The sequence below is a fragment of the Boleophthalmus pectinirostris genome, unplaced genomic scaffold (assembly GCF_026225935.1).
Source record: "Boleophthalmus pectinirostris isolate CB_2022bp ecotype Guang Dong unplaced genomic scaffold, ASM2622593v1 HiC_scaffold_4, whole genome shotgun sequence".
Taxonomy (NCBI): Eukaryota; Metazoa; Chordata; class Actinopteri; order Gobiiformes; family Gobiidae; genus Boleophthalmus; species Boleophthalmus pectinirostris.
The window spans coordinates 34,657,755-34,676,223 of NW_026571353.1; the positions used below are offsets into that span (position 1 = coordinate 34,657,755).

Genomic DNA, 18,469 nt, shown 5'->3' on the forward strand with positions numbered 1-18,469 from the left:
CACCTGTTTGATTCCACGGAAAAGTAAAAACCACGATCCAATCTCCATGAAGATAGAAATGTTTTATACTATACTGTGGAAAATTATAGCTAAAGAAACATTTCCATGGAAACAAGTAGAGCAATTAAGTCAGTTTTGTGGAGATGCACACTAAGATCACATATTTTCAGGATTTTTTTATTGCAATAATCACCAAAAAAAGCTTTTATTTTGACAATTTTTTATTTATTTTTTGCTAAATGTTACATACTGTAAAAATAATTATTGGACCGCATTAAAAATCACGTTTTAAAGTTGTTGTTTTTTTATTGCAATAATCATGATAAAAGCTATTATTTTGTCAAATTTTTGGCTAAAAAGTTATATACTGTGGCATTAAGTAATAACTGGACCTATATTTTAGTTTGAATAATAAATGTTTTTAATTCTACTGTGTGGGTGTAACTGCCATGTAGTTACTGTTAACACATACTGGTATTAGTTCTTTAGTATTAGTAATATAAAAGTGACCAAAATATAAATGAGTTAAGGTTTTTAAGCCCAGACCAGAACCAAACAGATGAACATGAGTCACTGTTTTAAAGGTGCACCGTGTAAACTTTTTTTTTTGAGGGTCCCATCACCTAGCCTGATTCATCACTTTGTGGAAACCGTCTGACCTCGCAGCATTAGGATTCGTTCGCTCAACAGTAGGCGGGTGATTTTTAAATTTAACCAGTTGCTGCTGTTTGTTCGTGACGTATGTAATGCGTCAAATCCCGTAGGAAGAAGGACAATAACGTCTTTCCCCTTGATAAAATTCACCAAATTTCCTCGATCTCGATTCGAGAATCATCGCCAACACAGAATCTTCGTCTACATCCATCTCGACGCTTTATTTACTGTTGTGCTGAACCACAAAAGGGACCCAGACAGACGCTTCAGTTTGACGTCATGGCTTCACAGCTCTTCACTCTCCAACTTCTCAACTTCTTCAACAGTCTCGTGAATTCCGGTTCCTGACCTAGTCGCTGGAGAGAAATGAAATTGAGCGCTTGACCTGCTTGTTTCTATGGAAATGTCAATGCTCTGCCCGGAATGTTCCACAGTATGACATTAAACCTTACATTTATTCAATTACAGGTGGTTTTATAGCTCAAAAATACCTAGAAAAAAAGGCGTTCTGACTGTGAGCGGGGTCGCGTCTCCACAGATCTGACCTTTAACTTGGTCTGGTTTGGCGTTTGTCAAACCCTCCGCCAGAAAAGTTACACAATGCACCTTTAAAGAGTTTATGTACTTTAAGTAATGTTACACTAGAGAAGGTATCTGCAGTCAGACAGTGTTTAATCACTTCAGAATCTGATCTTTTTTTTTATTTATTGTTATGAATATTACTTCTTCATATTTTAATTAGAAGCACATTTATTCCTGTGTTTTTGTATTGCCGATTCATATTTCTGCCTCGACAACGCGGCTCCTTCACTTCTTATCGCCTCATCTTAATAAAGTAAAGGAAAAGCACAAGCCAGCAGTAGAATTCAATTAAAATGTCACAATAAATCACCACGAACAGTTCTGTTTCTCTCACTCTTTCTGATTGTCACATTTGCAGTTGTGTGTGTTGATCTGATCAAACAGACACCTTTTGTAGCAGGTGCAGACAGCATTGACGGGAGCCTCTTTGTCGATGGAAAACGCCAATATTACTTATTCACTCCAGACACGGCTCCAGGGAGAGGGAGGCGTCACGGGAAGTCAAAGTTCACTCGGCTTAAAGTAGGCAATTAAATCAAAATTGCTTGATTGACTGACTCATTGATTGACAACACTACGCCAGAGATGATTTTGACTGGAAAAAATCTGACAGTTAAAACCTCACAATAGTAAACAGTCACATTTTTATACAGTGGTCCTTTGTTTATTGAAGGGGTTACGTTTCAAAAATAACCTGCAATCAGTGAAATCCGCAAAGTAATCAGCTTTATATCAGCTTTATATTTTACAATTATATCTGTTTTAAGACTAAAACCCCTCAGCACAAACTTTATACACTTTTTCAGGGAAAAAACCTTTTACATCCTTCTTATTTGCTGCTGTCGTCCTCACAAGCCGAAGATTAATTTATTCTGTAATGAAGCCTAGCAGTTAATCTGAGACAAAGTTAAACCCGCACCGCTCGACCTGTTAACATCCACCAGTGCCGTGATAAATCACACACAAACTCAAAACATTCTACCGAAGCATCCATCAGAAACGAATTGAAAAGTTACACCGACAGGAAATTACAAAGGTACGACTTCAAAACTCAGATGACTCTTCAGGATTATTTGAAGAACCTGAATGAACAAATAGAACTAAATTGAACAAGGACTCAATTCACTCACTGTTGAACATGAATACTTCAGTGTTAAGACAGGTGGTTTAAACCTTGGTTAATGAGACTTATATCAATGGAAACTGACAGTTAACCTGAGGAACTCACACACACAGAGACCCACACATCAACGAATCATAACCAGCAAGACTCAAACTCATTCACTGAACCAGAAGACTCACAGTCACTTGATTTGAAGACTTATTTTAAAGTTGAATTAAAAGTTAACTTTCAATTTGAATCACAAGAAACAATATTGAATTTCATGTCAGTCACTTGTTAACCGGATCCGATCAGGTCTCAACAGAAATCACTGGCTGGGACTGACTTTCAACCCTTCCAAGTTGAAACACAGGAGGCAAAAAGACACTTCAGTCGCTCCAGGGTTAGTAGACAATTGTGCCCCACTGACATTGACTTTAAGTGAATAGTAACAAACTAATTGACAAAAACAATATACCAGCACCCAACACTCTGTATTACATTATATTACACTTTGGAGGAAAATATGAATATTGGAGTGAATATGACATTCCAAAGTCAAACGACATGGCTGCCTTCTACTGACCACCCAGCTCTCTTTTCTGGATACATTTTAACAATTGTATAAGTAAGTAAAAAAAATCTGTGATATTTTTTTCTTTCATTCTTAACATGTTTAGTGTTAGAAAAGTTAAATATATTTTTAAAAAAGTATATACTACATATGAGTTAGAGTGATTTAAGTAAATGTTGCAAAAACGCAACACTGGGGTTACAAAGGGTGCCCTTTTTACACAGAGAATCCCTCACCCCTGAGTGTTGAGCCAATAGAATGTGTGTGTGTTTATAGTTGTGTACTATATAAAATTGTATAATTTTGAAATAGAATCAGAGGACAGTGTTAGTGAGAACTGTTTCCTGTGCTTTCATCCTTCCACATTGTGGATAACCACAGTGTTACAGAAACAAGACAAACTTTGGAAGATTTGGCTATGGTTGAAGTCCTTCAGGGAGAAGTTTCTAAAGATAGTGCTAGAAAAGCATAATTAATACATTTTTATTTATTTACTATTATTTATTAATTAATTAATCATTGCATTGCATTTATATAGCACCTTTCAAGATCCCCAAAGTGTTTTACAGTTCATTATTCATTCACTCCATACTCAGCGGTGGTAAACTACTACTGTAGCCACAGCTGCCCTGGAGGCTGCCAATCGGCGCCACCTGCCCGTCTGACCTCCACTGCACACACCACTTTGTGGGTGAAGTGTCTTGCCTAAGGACACAACGATGGGTTTTTGCAACTGGCGCCCCACTGTGGCACCTGGAATTCACAGTGTCTCCCATCCAAGTACTAATCAGGCCCGGCCATTCTTAGCTTCTGAGATCTGACGAGATCAGGCTTTGACAAGTCAGGATGGCCAAAACTAACTCCATTGATGAAATGATGATTCCTTTCAAGGGAAGGTTCAGTGGAATCAGGCAATATATGCATGGTAAACCCCATTCCTGGGGCTTTAAGGTCTGGGCAAGAACAGGAATCTCCGGCATACTCTGTGACTTCGATGTGAACCAAGGTAGTGTGCAGGGTAACCCTGCTAGGTCTAGCACCAGACCATGGCCTAATCTTCCAAACTTTGTCTTGCTTCTGTTCATCCCTAACACTGAGGTTGTCCACAAAGTGGATGGATGAAAGCAAAGCACTGGAAAAGGTTACAAGGCATCACATCAGCTATGGGGCCATACCATGTACTTAGTGCTGTTCTGTATAAAAAAAAGATGTTTTTTGTTTTGTTTTGTTTTTTTCAATTAAATTTATTCATTTTAAAATATGTTTTAATTTTATTGAGTGAGCAATAACTAATACAAAGTTGGCTTTTATTAAATGTGAAGTTTGTAATATTTGTTACCACTAAAGCCCAATGTTGCAATTTTGCAACATTTCCACAGATTCCTCAAAAAAAAGAAAAAAAGAAAAAAACTAATTATTTTCTGTATTAGAGGCTTAGTACAAACATGTTAAACAAGGTTAAATTTTTTTTCATCCAGGAAATGAATGCTTGGGTCTCAGAGGGTTAAGTGTCTTGCCAAAGGACTTCAAAAACAACAGCATTCATCTGTGGGAGCTGGAATTGCACCAGCGACCTTTGGATTAAGGGACAAACACTCTATCTATTGAGTTACTGTCACCCAATAACTCTTAAAGACTGCAAAAACACTGTAAAAAACTTACATTAGTTATTTGAATCCAAGTATCATTCATTTTTCAATACAAAATCAATGAAAAAATGTATAATGATTCTTTTTTTTTCCTTCAGTTTTTGATTTTGTGTTTAAATGAATAACGGAAAAAACGGATAGCGTCTGTTTACCGTTTATGTGACTTAAACTGCGATGCCGGACTTTTGCGCCGCATACGGACTGAACCAGGACGGATCCCAGGACTAAAACAGGACTAAACCGGTCTGAATAAATGCATCTTTTATAAGTTTAAAACCATACTGTGGAACATTACACACAAAGCAATAGTGGTAGCAGAACCTGAAGTTACACAGTGCACCTCGAAGTACTATTTAACAGTTTTTTTTTTCTGTAAAAAAAAAAAAAAGAAAACCTGTCCAACTGCCTTTGAAACTGTAATAAAAAAAATCCTACCAATTATTTATATGAATCTAACCCAGGGGTCATCAAACAAAGGATTACAGACCAACTCCAGGCCTCCACGCCCCTTTGACCGGCCCCCCAGCCCCACTGACCCCCACCACTTGAACTTGAGTCAATCCTCAAAAGTGTCATAGCCAATTTATTTATTTTTTTATTACTTTTTGGCAAATAATAACACGTCTGCATCTTGTATTTTGTAGATTTTCAATAAAAAATGACATTTATATGAAGTATTTATATTTCTATTTAAAGAATTATATGTGGTATTTACATTTGCTGCCGAATTTTCGTTACTTTTAGTTCTGTAGTGCAGTTAAGGATCACAAAACGGCGAGTGTTAAAGTAGAAAAAGTTGACAGAGAGTGCCAAGTTTTCAAAGAACAGTGGACGACCGATTATTTTTTTGTTCAGTGTGAGGACCGTGCAGTTTGTCTGATATGTAAAGAAAGTGTGGAGGTTTTTAAAGAATATAATCTACGCTGTCAGGGTCAAACAATTCTCTTATACGACCGGCCCACAGTCAGGAGCGAAAATGTGGCCCCCAGAGAAAAAAAGTTTGGTTTCCCCTGATCCAACTCGTCAAAAGATTCATGTTAAAAATCCCGGTAATTTTGAAAAACAAACAAAAAAAAAAAAAAATGATGTCATTAGGTTTTGCTTCTGTTCAAACACATGGGCCACCTTTTCCAAATGTTCTGATGGTCTGTTCCTCTCCCAGCGGTCGCTCCAATTATTGTTTTGATGACCTATTAAATGCTAAGTGGTAGGAGGCATAAAACCATAAACACACACACGCACACACACACACACACACACGCACACAGAGCTCGCCAACTCCCTTAACACATGAATGATAAATGAATATATCAATATGGGGCCAGCAGCAGAGACAAAGAGTGGAGACATTAAGTGGTTTTTGGAGAGTGAACCCAGTCTGCTAAATCAAGCGAAGAAAATGGCTGACAATTTCAAAACAAAATTAAGATAGAATCGTGGTCGGATCGGACTTAAATAATTAATATTCGTCTAATCTGTCCTGACCTCATTTGACTAGGGAGTTTGAACGACATTAATTAGATGGAGGAGCTGTGAAGCAGAGGCAGCAAGTTAAAGTACGAACGGTTGGCAAAAGTATCGATAGTCAGATACTAATCGATGCTTAAACTAGAATTGAAGCTAGATACTTGTTTGCGCAGGTACCGATACTAAAAAAGTCACATTCACAGGACAGAAATGAACCATGCTATTGTGAAACTACTGATTATCGGACAATAAAAACTTGTTATAAATAGATGACGACAGTACACGGTGGACTTATTTAGACTCCTGAGAGCTGATGTTCACATGTTCAGGTCAGGTACAAGCTCTTTAAAGTTGCACTGTGTAACTTTTCTGGTAGAGGGTCCGCCATTTACTTGTGTCGACTTATCTTTTAAAGGTTGTCAAAAGCATCGAAAATCAGATACTGATCGACAGAGTTGGGACCAAGTCGTTGTTTGGCAAGTCTCAAGTAAGTCTCAAGTATGTGACCTCAAGTCCAAGTCAAGTCCCAAGTCAAATACAGGCAAGTCTAAGTAGAGTCTCGAGTCACTGGCCCATACTTCCAAGTCAACTCGAAGTCGTCTGCTTTGAGCTTTTAGTCATTTCAAGTTTTTAAACCAAAGTACTAAATATAGCTTCGATTTTTGATATTTATATGACTTTTAAACTAAATTGTACTTAAGAAATCATGGTATAATTATATGAGAGTTGTAGAAATCCAAATTGTACTGTATATTACTGTAGTACATTTGAGGATACTACATCACAGTACTTCCTGTTCCTGTAAAATTAAGGACAACATGTATCAACTGTAAAGAGAAAAGTATTTTCTGAAAACATATATTTTTGTAGCAGAGGCATCAAGTTTTCTCAAGTCACAGGCCCAAAGTCCGAGTCAAGGCCCAAGTCATTGACCTTCAAGCCCAAGTCGAGTCCCAAGTCTTAGTCTATTTTATCAAGTCAAGTTTTAAGTCCTAAAAATTGTGGCTCAAGTCTGACTCGAGTCCAAGTCATGATTTGCAAGTCCCCACCTCTGATTATCTTAAACTACTATTGAAACTAGAAACTCGTTTGCGCAGGTATCGATATTAAAAAAGTCACATTCACAGGACAGAAATTAACATTTCCTAAATAGTTTTAGAATGAGAATCAGAACAAGTTTAAGAGCACATAGACCAGACAGAGACATCAAGAGACAGTGTTGTAAACTGTATGCCCGGGCAAATATGCTGCTGAGGAAATATAGTACGTGTTCTCATGATGTTAAATGTTCTCTGCTCAGAACCTATTGCACTCCACTGTACACAGCCCCTCTGTGGTGGAATTATGGACGTGGGACCTTCTGCATGCTCACTGTGGCCGACAATGACGCCTTTAGGTTTCTGCTGCAGGTGCCCAGGTGGCACAGCGCCAGTCAGCTGTTTGTGGACGCTCACACTCCCACGTGTGAGGCACTGCTTAGACATTTAATGTACACATTTATGCAGCGACTGGAGGTGTTTGAAAACTCCATCATAATGACATTGAGCAATCCTCAAATGAGCTCATGCAGACCTAGTCTGATTCATCAGCCGGTTTCCACGAAGTAGCAACATTAGGATTTGTTCACTCGACAGTAGGCGGGTACTTTTTTATTTAACCAATCGCTAATATTTGGTCGTGAAGTATGTAATGCACCAAATCCCGTAGGAAGAAGGGCAATAATATCTTTCCTTTTGATAAAATTCACCAAACATTCTCTTTGTTCCGGCTTTAAATCCTCGATCTCAAGAATTGTTGCCAACACAGAATGTCTGTCTTCGTCTACATCCACCTCGACCGCTTTGTTTACTGTTGTGATGTACCACAAAAGGGACCCAGACAGACGCTTGAGTTTGACATCATGGCTTCACAGTTCTTCACTGATTGGCTGGTGCGCGGTCTACAACTTCCGGTGTTCTTGCAATCCGTCTAGTGTATTCCAATTCCTGATCTAGTCGCTAGAAAGGAATAAAACTGCACGGAGGCACTAGGTTACACCAACCTGGCTAATACGTCCCGCCTCTGCTCTGAGAAACTCCACACTTTTTAATGAGCTTTATAGACTAATTTGGGTGCTTTGTGTGTTTTTTTGTTGTTTTTTTTTTTAAACTATGGATTGAATAATATTTGTGTCTGAAATAAAGAATGATAATAACTAGTCTACGCCCATGGACCACTGAGGGATCACACAGATATAAGACCACAGGATGATATAAAAGAAAGTACTAGTTTTGAAATAATAGTAACAGAGTAGTAGTCTAGTAGTAGAAGTAGTTCAGTATTGTGACAACACTGTAGACCTAAAGATTTGAGGAGAAATCTGCAATGTTTTTCTATGCGTTGTTACGGAAGTTATTACTGTTACTATTGTATTGTAATCTATTTTTCTGATACACGTCCTTCAGAATTGTCTCCATGAAAATATTATTGTTTTGCCTGGAATGCTCCACATTGTCATCTCCATGGAGACAAGCAGGAGATGCCACCAGGCTAAATTATAGGTCGGATCTGTGGAGAGATTACTTTCTTTCCCCAATAAAAATACCTGCAATTGAATAAACGCAGGATATATGGGTTTAACGTGATATTGTGGAACATTCCAGGTAAATTACATCTACATGGAGACGAGCAAATTGCAGTTACTTAGTGTACCTCTAAATATAAATATCACTACATTTCCTTCGTATCCAAACGCGTGCTGTAATTACAACATCTGATTGACGAGATGATCTTCTGTCACCACTCTCCATCTATAATTAAGGAAGCAGAACCACACCTCCTCTGAACCTCCTCCTCCTGTAAACAACACTTAACAACCGCGACTTTCACTCTACGGACCAGAGGAGGGGCAATAACTACAAAAACTTAATATCTAAGAAAAAGCTAAGCAGATTATATTGATAGGCCAATGATGTTCATTATGTCTTCTTATATACTTTAACTTCTTGGGTTCTTTTTAAAGACAATGCAGTAAAGTGTGTTTACCTTGTTGACATGTTTTGGCTGCTGCATCTTCAGAACTGTCCCCGGTGTTGGTGTTGACGTGTCGTATATCAGTTGTTGTTACTTCCTGTAGGCGTGGTCAGCCTGACGGACCTGCAGGTCGCTCAGACTGACCACGCCTCCCGTCGCCCGGTGTCTCTGGAGGAGGGTGTCCCAGGTGTGTGAAAGGAGGAACGCTCCGTCATCACGGGTCATGCTGTCCGTGCCTCGCTTTCTGATTTCACTGTCCTCCTTGATCCAGCGTTTGAACTTGTTGTTTTCCGATCCAATGATCCGAGCCCCGTCCCAATCCATAATGTGGTTGTTCCTTTTACAGTGTCTGATATGGCGGATTTTAGATTTTAGGTTTTCCTGTTCTGCTTTGTCTTTTTGTGTTCTGGTGAGTCTCCCTGACGTTTCCTTTTCGCATTCCTTTTGGTGTTCCTTTTTTCGGATGTGAAATGCCCGGCCTGTTTCCCCTATGTATGATTTATTGCATGATTTGCATTGGATTTCGTAGATGGCATTGCCAGTTAGATTATATTGATATTTAGACGTACAAAAACCAAGAAATGTAAAGACGCGTGAGAGACGAAGGAGCTCATTGGTCAATCGTCGTTTACAAACAAAATCATCTCAATGGCCACGTTCACATGATGATTTTTTTATTCCGAATTGATTGTTCTGAATGAAATAGTTCTGAATGAAAATATTCTAATTCAAGTTTACATGGAAAACACGTTAAATCGCTTTTATTTAATTCTGCTTAACGTCTGGGGGTGGGGAAGGGCTCTGATTGGACAGAGACATGAAAGTATTTACGTCGACCAGAAGAAAACGCACACTTCAGCTGCTACCGACTTTTCTGTCACCTCGGTTTGTCGTTACGCCACGGACACAAACACGATCCAAACTTTTTCCGCTGTCGTTTCAATGATAATGAAGCAGCAGCTGTTCGAGAATTCTGTCATCACGCTTTACGTCAGTCGGCTGAGGAGGAGAAGGGAAGAGTGTCGGAGAAGGAGGAAGAAGACAAACTGAGTCGACGGCTGCTCTGCCTCAGCCCACTCCTGCATCCCTCTCGCAAATCCAAAGAGACGTGGATGAAAGTCTGAAGCCACGACTGGTGGAGCTGGATCGTCCGGATCACGTTAGAAGGGCGACCCAACAAGCATGTGCTGAACGACCGGAATTATTTTTACGAAGAAGAAACGTTTACATGATCGAGAAATAAATTAATTCAGCTTTAAAATCGGAATAAACCACCGACTTACTTTGGAATCAAGTTTAAGTCCAAATAATCATTTTCATTAGGAATAGGAGTGTGCAAAAATATCAAAATATCAAAAAAGCGTATTGCTTATTGTGATGACACAGTATTGATATTGTGGGCTGCTGTATTGATATTTCTTGGTATATTTTACAAAATTATTTTGTTACAGCTACAGTTTTGTTGCTTGTTTAGTGGAAGGAAACTTGTTCATGCGACACATTTGACATTTTCACTGTTTTGATGAGTAAAATGTTTGTGTTTCATATGAACTTTGCACAAGAAGCGGTTTAAAAAAAAACTTTTTGTATCACAGTTATGATTTATCCAATATTTTATAATGAGTCATACTGAATCGATTTGAAATATATCGTATCGAATTGAAAGCTCACTGTATTGAAGTATGTATCGTATCAGTAACTTCTTAATGATACCCAGCCCTAATTAGGAATTGAATTAGGAAGTGTTTACGTGGTCTTTTAAAAGCGGAATTAATTTTTATTCAGAATTTTAATATTTTTATTCGGAATTAAAGCTCTCAAATTTCGGATTAACCTCAGGTACTTTTTTGTTCATATGATTTCTGGGTTTCAGATGAGATCACAAGAGATTCTACAGGCCAAAAATATTTAATACAGACAAGGGGGTGGGTAAAATGAATATTTATGCAGTTTTTTGTTTAGTGCACTGAGTTCTTGGTTTTGGTCACTAATCAAAATGATAAAGTCCAACATTTGTGAACTGTCCTCTTCGATATTTAATTTTATTTCACTCAAGTTAGACTTTAAAGGTGCATTGTGTAAATTTTCTGATGGAGGGTCCGTCAAACGCTTTTCCCCATGAAGATTATTAAAGTTACTGCGTTGTCCGGAATGTTTCACAGTGTGGCTTTAAACCTTTCTATCTCCGTGGAGACCAAACCAGACCAAGTTACAGGTCAGATCTGCGGAGAGGCGACGCCGCTCACGGTCAGAATGTCTGTTTTTCTAAGTATTTTTGAGCTATAACACCACTTGTAATCAAATAAATGTAAAGTAGAGCTGTTTAAAGTCACACTGTGGAACATTCCAGGCAAAGAAATGACATCCAATCCATAGAAACAAGCAGGTGAGGGACGCCCGAACTAAAAAGTCGCACAGTGCACCTTTAATTTGAGCTTTATTTTAACACAATCTCACCAGAACATAAAAGAAATTCAAATAGAAACTTAAAAATCATTTCTATTTTAACTCACATCTTCATAAAGTATTGAAGAAGCGAGTTTTCTGGATCTCGGGCTACACATCTCTGACCGCCCCCTCCTCTTTTTCCTGGACGTCGTAACAAGACGAGCTCAGGCTGCTCCAGGAAGAGGCCCGTTCGTTCACCAGTAATGTGTGGGTCGATTACAATCCCATTTATAGTTATTGTTTCTATATTTAGCTCTCGATTAAAAGTTATGACAGGACAAGTACGTACGGCTCGGGGATCTGACAACATCCAAATCTCACGTCCACAGTCCTAACACAGAGCTGACGACGTGGTAAAAAATTGGAGAGCGGCTCAAAATGATGGATTATTTTCGTTTAAAATTATACCCCTGAAACGACCTTAAGGGGAATCATTACTCAAATTCAACAGACTATTACAATATTTGTGTTTGCTAAAATAGAGCAGAATTTCTATGGATTTAATTTTTTTTTTTTTTAGGTTCCATGGTCACATACTTTGTCTCATCAAAAATCCCAGCATATTTAGGCTGAGTTCTTCTCTCAAAAGGAAAACACTCTAATCCACCTTGTGATGTCATGTGGTAATACAGGAAGTGCTCCACTGTGTTTACATCTTTACTAGAATCGCTTGGATGATTTTCAGACCAGGAATTGCCGATCGCTATTGAACTAAAGGGGAAAAGTAGCTGTTAACTTTTCAACATGTTAACTAACATTTTCAATTTCCGTGACTTTTCCAGGATTTCCATGACTGTGGGAAGCCTGAAACTACCACTTCATGACATCACAAAGTGGAAGAGAGCGTTTTGAGATGTGGACAGACTAATAAAGCTGCGTTATTGAATGAAACAAAAACACAACTCCAGGTATGTTTTTGAAGGGCAAACAACATGTTTTATAACATGCCTTAAAGCTCACAAGTCAATTTTGTATAAGATAGTACAATAAAATATTACTTTCAGTGTTCATGTTGTCAACTCTATATCTTGTTTTACGTTTTTCTATACGCAGGGTTACCACTCTTTTTCTTTGACAAAATTTCAAAACTTTTCCATGATTTTTTCATAACCTAAAGTGAATTTTCCATGACTTTACAGCACCTACATGTGTACAGTTGATCAGACTTTTAGGGCTGGATATGAAATGTTAATCCTTTACACTCACCTTATGGTTTGTTATTATAGTTTTTAAACATTCAAAATACTGTCAGTGCATTTACTGTCGTCTCTTTTAAACAAAAGGTGCAGAGTTTCAGAAATAATCGTAATAGCCTCATGAGAACTTAACAGAACGATGTAGTTGCGTGAAAGAGATAATAAAATTCCTTGACTCTTCCAAAACTTTCATTGAATATACAAAATCCCATGACTTTTCCAGGCCTGGAAAATGACATTTTCAATTTCCTTGACTTTTCCAGGACTGTCAGAACTGGGTCACGACCCTCAGGTGGGTCGCAAAAGATTTTTTTTTGGGCCGCCTAGTCATGATCTGCATGTAGGTCTGAAATGTTTATGAAAGACATAGTTTGTATACTTTCTAATCTTTTTGTAATTATGTTATTGACTATTTTGTTCCAATATTGCTGGTTCAGTTGAATGTTGAAAAGAAAAGGAACTGTTCTACATTTAATGCCCAAATATGCGATTGAATGGATCCTTTTATTGCTGCTTCAATTACTGTTTTTCAGGTTTAAAACATGAGTAAAACTAATTGTTCGAAGAGACACGATCACTCAGTCATCGGTCCCCAGAAAAAAAGTTTGGCAAACACTGCTGTATATGATGAGCATAACTGAAACAGGCCTATTCAATCTTAAATATAAAGTCTGCTCTAACCTGGCGACTTTGGCGTGGCTGCCGATGATGTCGCTCTCCAGGTCGAGGAGGGGCTGGTGGTTGCGGAGCCCCGTGAGCCTCTTCAGCCTGAGCAGAGCCACACAGAACTGGGCTCCCATCTCCTCCAGCTCCCTGGTCCCGATCTGGAGGCCCTGGAACACAACAAGCAAATACTGTACTAAAAAAAGAATGACTAATCCAGCTAATCTGATGTAATGTGAAGGAGTATCATGGTTGGATTTGATGTTTTACAAGATGATGCCATTTTCCCCTATTGATTATCCGGTATGTTTACCTGCTCCTGTCTCTAGTAAAAATTACAGACCTAAATACCTGATATGTGACCTGAAAGCAAACCACGCACTTAAATCCATTATATCACTCAAATATAAGTACAGACGGGTCATAAAGAGTGTACTTAATGCACTTAATACACAAAACTCTGCCCAGCAACAAGAAAATCCAGTTATTTTATTTTCATCAGAGGCGTAGTCCCATAGACACATTACCAGTAAAAGTTTGGACACACTTTTCCATTTATTTTTCTTGTTTATTTCCACTTTACCATTTTACATTGTAGGTTCAATGACTCATATGGAATGTAATAAACAAAAAAAACTCAAAACTTGCTTTAGATTAAAACATGTTCGCTCTGAACCCTGGTTTGCACTCTTGGCATTTCTTGACTGAGACAAGTCCATCACCATCTAGGGCCATGAGGTGGAAATAGTGACTACTACAAGTACCTTGGCGTCCAGGTGAACAACAGGCTGGACTGGAGGGACAACTGTGACGCTGTGCACAAGAAGAGCATGAGTAGACTCTACTTCCTGAGAAAGCTCAGGCCTTTCAAAGTGTGCAGCAAGTTACTGGGGATCTTCTACCAGTCTGTGGAGGCCAGTGCCCTGTACTTGGCTGTGGTCTGCTGGGGGAGCAGCACCAGTAAAAGAGACACTTAGTGGATTGACAGACTGATCTGTAAAGCTGGTCATGTGATCAGTCTGTGAGCTGGACACATTTGTCACAATGAGGGACAAGACGACACCGGACAAACTGCTCTCCATCATGGACATTCCTGCTCACCCACTTGCACTAGACTACAGAGGGACAGATAATACTCCCTACAACTGTACAACAACTCACCCACTGCACTAGACTACAGAGGGACAGATAATACTCCCTACAACTGCACAACAACTCACCCACTGCACCAGACTACAGAGGGACAGATAATACTCCCTACAACTGCACAACAACTCACCCACTGCACCAGACTACAGAGGGACAGATAATACTCCCTACAACTGTACAACAACTCACCCACTGCACTAGACTACAGAGGGACAGATAATACTCCCTACAACTGTACAACAACTCACCCACTGCACCAGACTACAGAGGGACAGATAATACTCCCTACAACTGTACAACTCACCCACTGCACTAGACTATAGAGGGACAGATAATACTCCCTACAACTGTACAACTCACCCACTGCACTAGACTATAGAGGGACAGATAATACTCCCTACAACTGTACAACTCACCCACTGCACTAGACTATAGAGGGACAGATAATACTCCCTACAACTGTACAACTCACCCACTGCACTAGACTATAGAGGGACAGATAATACTCCCTACAACTGTACAACAACTCACCCACTGCACTAGACTATGGAGGGACAGATAATACTCCCTACAACTGTACAACAACTCACCCACTGCACCAGACTACAGAGGGACAGATAATACTCCCTACAACTGTACAACAACTCACCCACTGCACTAGACTATAGAGGGACAGATAATACTCCCTACAACTGTACAACAACTCACCCACTGCACTAGACTATAGAGGGACAGATAATACTCCCTACAACTGTACAACTCACCCACTGCACTAGACTATAGAGGGACAGATAATACTCCCTACAACTGTACAACAACTCACCCACTGCACTAGACTATGGAGGGACAGATAATACTCCCTACAACTGTACAACAACTCACCCACTGCACTAGACTACAGAGGGACAGATAATACTCCCTACAACTGTACAACTCACCCACTGCACTAGACTATAGAGGGACAGATAATACTCCCTACAACTGTACAACAACTCACCCACTGCACTAGACTACAGAGGGACAGATAATACTCCCTACAACTGTACAACAACTCACCCACTGCACTAGACTACAGAGGGACAGATAATACTCCCTACAACTGTACAACAACTCACCCACTGCACTAGACTACAGAGGGACAGATAATACTCCCTACAACTGTACAACAACTCACCCACTGCACTAGACTACAGAGGGACAGATAATACTCCCTACAACTGCACAACAACTCACCCACTGCACCAGACTACAGAGGGACAGATAATACTCCCTACAACTGTACAACAACTCACCCACTGCACTAGACTACAGAGGGACAGATAATACTCCCTACAACTGTACAACAACTCACCCACTGCACCAGACTATAGAGGGACAGATAATACTCCCTACAACTGTACAACAACTCACCCACTGCACCAGACTACAGAGGGACAGATAATACTCCCTACAACTGCACAACAACTCACCCACTGCACCAGACTACAGAGGGACAGATAATACTCCCTACAACTGTACAACAACTCACCCACTGCACTAGACTATAGAGGGACAGATAATACTCCCTACAACTGTACAACAACTCACCCACTGCACCAGACTATAGAGGGACAGATAATACTCCCTACAACTGCACAACAACTCACCCACTGCACCAGACTATAGAGGGACAGATAATACTCCCTACAACTGCACAACAACTCACCCACTGCACCAGACTACAGAGGGACAGATAATACTCCCTACAACTGTACAACAACTCACCCACTGCACCAGACTATAGAGGGACAGATAATACTCCCTACAACTGTACAACAACTCACCCACTGCACTAGACTACAGAGGGACAGATAATACTCCCTACAACTGCACAACAACTCACCCACTGCACCAGACTACAGAGGGACAGATAATACTCCCTACAACTGCACAACAACTCACCCACTGCACTAGACTATAGAGGGACAGATAATACTCCCTACAACTGCAGAACAACTCACCCTTATGTAACAGATAACCCTATGTCCTGTCAATCATCATATATTGTTGCACTGTCTTCGTATGACCTCTTGTATAAAGCTGTGATCTTATATTTTATTACTTATTTCTCTATTTTATTTTGACTTTTATATTGACATATAATTATTTTATTTGACACCTGTCTCTTGCTATCTTTTTTGCAACTTATTTAGAATTTATTTTAATCATTTACATTTTTGCTTTTTGTTATATATTATGTTATGACGTGTACCCTTCTGTGTCCAAATAATTTCCCTTCTGGATCAATAAAGTTTATCTAAGTCTAAGTCAAGTCACAGCTGCGAAGTGAAAACCATTTCAGGAGACTTCATCTTGAAGCTTACTGAGAGAAGACCAAGGGTTTGCAGCGCTGTGTAGTGACGACTGTGAGGATTTGAATATAAGATACACAAATATTTAGTTGACTTATTAACTTTTTTCCCTTTACTACAGATTTTCATATATCTTGTTTCATATATTTGATGTCTTCTATCTGTATCTAAAATGTATAAAGTAGTAAAAATTAAGAAAAACAACCTTGAATGAGCAGGTGTGTCCAAACTCCTCCTGGGACCCGAACAAAAAAAGTGTATTGCGATATTTATTTTTTGTAATTTTCTATCTATTTGGAGGTAAATGAACACCTTAGCATTTAGATTTTGTTCATTTTTATATTTATTTATAATTTTGTAACCTGTCCTCTGTAATGGACGCTGGGGACATTTTGGTGTAAAAAGTTTTTAGACTCCCTTTTAATTCCTTTTTTATTTTTTAATCATAGTGAAGCCACAAACTAAGTCCTATTGAGTTCATTTTGTATCCTGGACATGATTACACCCTGTAATATCCCAGCCCGATTTAGGCAGAGAAACCTAGTCCAACCCCGTTAAGAGTTTATCTCAAAACGCTTTAAAGATCGACTGGTTAACTCAATGTCCACTACAATGGACACAAAGGAACGGGCCGAGTCTCAAGAGGAAATGTGAGCTTTTTAAACTGAAACTGCATACATAAACAGAAACCAGGAAAGAAACAGGAGAGTGAGGGGGTCAAAGGGCAAACCCAGGCATAAAATGAAGAAAAAAAACAAGGCTTATAGCTCCACCTGCTGGACGGATGTAACATGTGACCATTTTTAAGCAGGAAAAAAACAAATATTGTAATAAACACCGGCACAATGACAAGGCAAAAATGAAAATCGTGTTACAAAGATTTGGACTGAATACAGATTAAGAATGTGTGAATTTATTATATGTCCACAAACAATTATCAAATATTAAAAACAAAAACAAGAGGGAAAAATACAGTGTCATTGCGAATACTAAACTTAATTTTGTTTGTGATAGAAGCATTTACCGAAAATGCTGTCTGCGTTATTGTCTGTGTTTATACAAATGAAACGCGATCATATTACACTGTAGTCTGTGTTAGTCTCTGCAGTTTACTCTCGTTTAAAAGGCCCACATTACACAAAATTGATTCTTGCGAGCTTTAACTCTTTCCCCCCTGGACGCCGACTAGGAACAACCCATACATATGTTACTAGGGCTACCCATAGAGCATAATTGCATAAAAGAAAACAGACTTCCACGAGTGATTATAAATTAATTTTACACTCATGAACTTAATTGTAACACAGACATATTTAGTATCTCTGGAAACCTTAGACTCTGAACTCTTCATTTATGGATGTTTAAATGTGATTCAACTCATTTATAGGTGTATAACAGCTCACTGAAAATGAGAGTTTACCTGGTCAGGTGCAAAATCGAAAACAAAAAACTACATTCAGCATTTGATATCTGCATGTTCTGAGTACTATATTCATAAAAAAATTAAAAATATACTTTGTCAAAGTATTTAAACAGATTTCATATCACCAGATACAGTATAGCCAAGTGTGCACCTGTTTTTACCTGTTGCACACCTGTGTAAACCTAATTAATTTTTTTCC

General features: G+C 38.9%; 1 protein-coding gene across 3 annotated transcripts in view; it reads right to left on the reverse strand.

Annotated features, from left to right (window-relative positions):
- The window catches only part of agtpbp1 (ATP/GTP binding carboxypeptidase 1), a 125,021-nt gene that overhangs the window by 15,827 nt on the left and 90,725 nt on the right, over positions 1-18,469 (reverse strand). For all 3 annotated transcript variants that reach the window (XM_055161334.1, XM_055161333.1, XM_055161332.1), the window contains one exon: positions 13,366-13,517. In XM_055161334.1, coding sequence (XP_055017309.1) covers positions 13,366-13,517 — 152 coding nt within the window. The remainder of the gene's footprint in view (positions 1-13,365; positions 13,518-18,469) is intronic.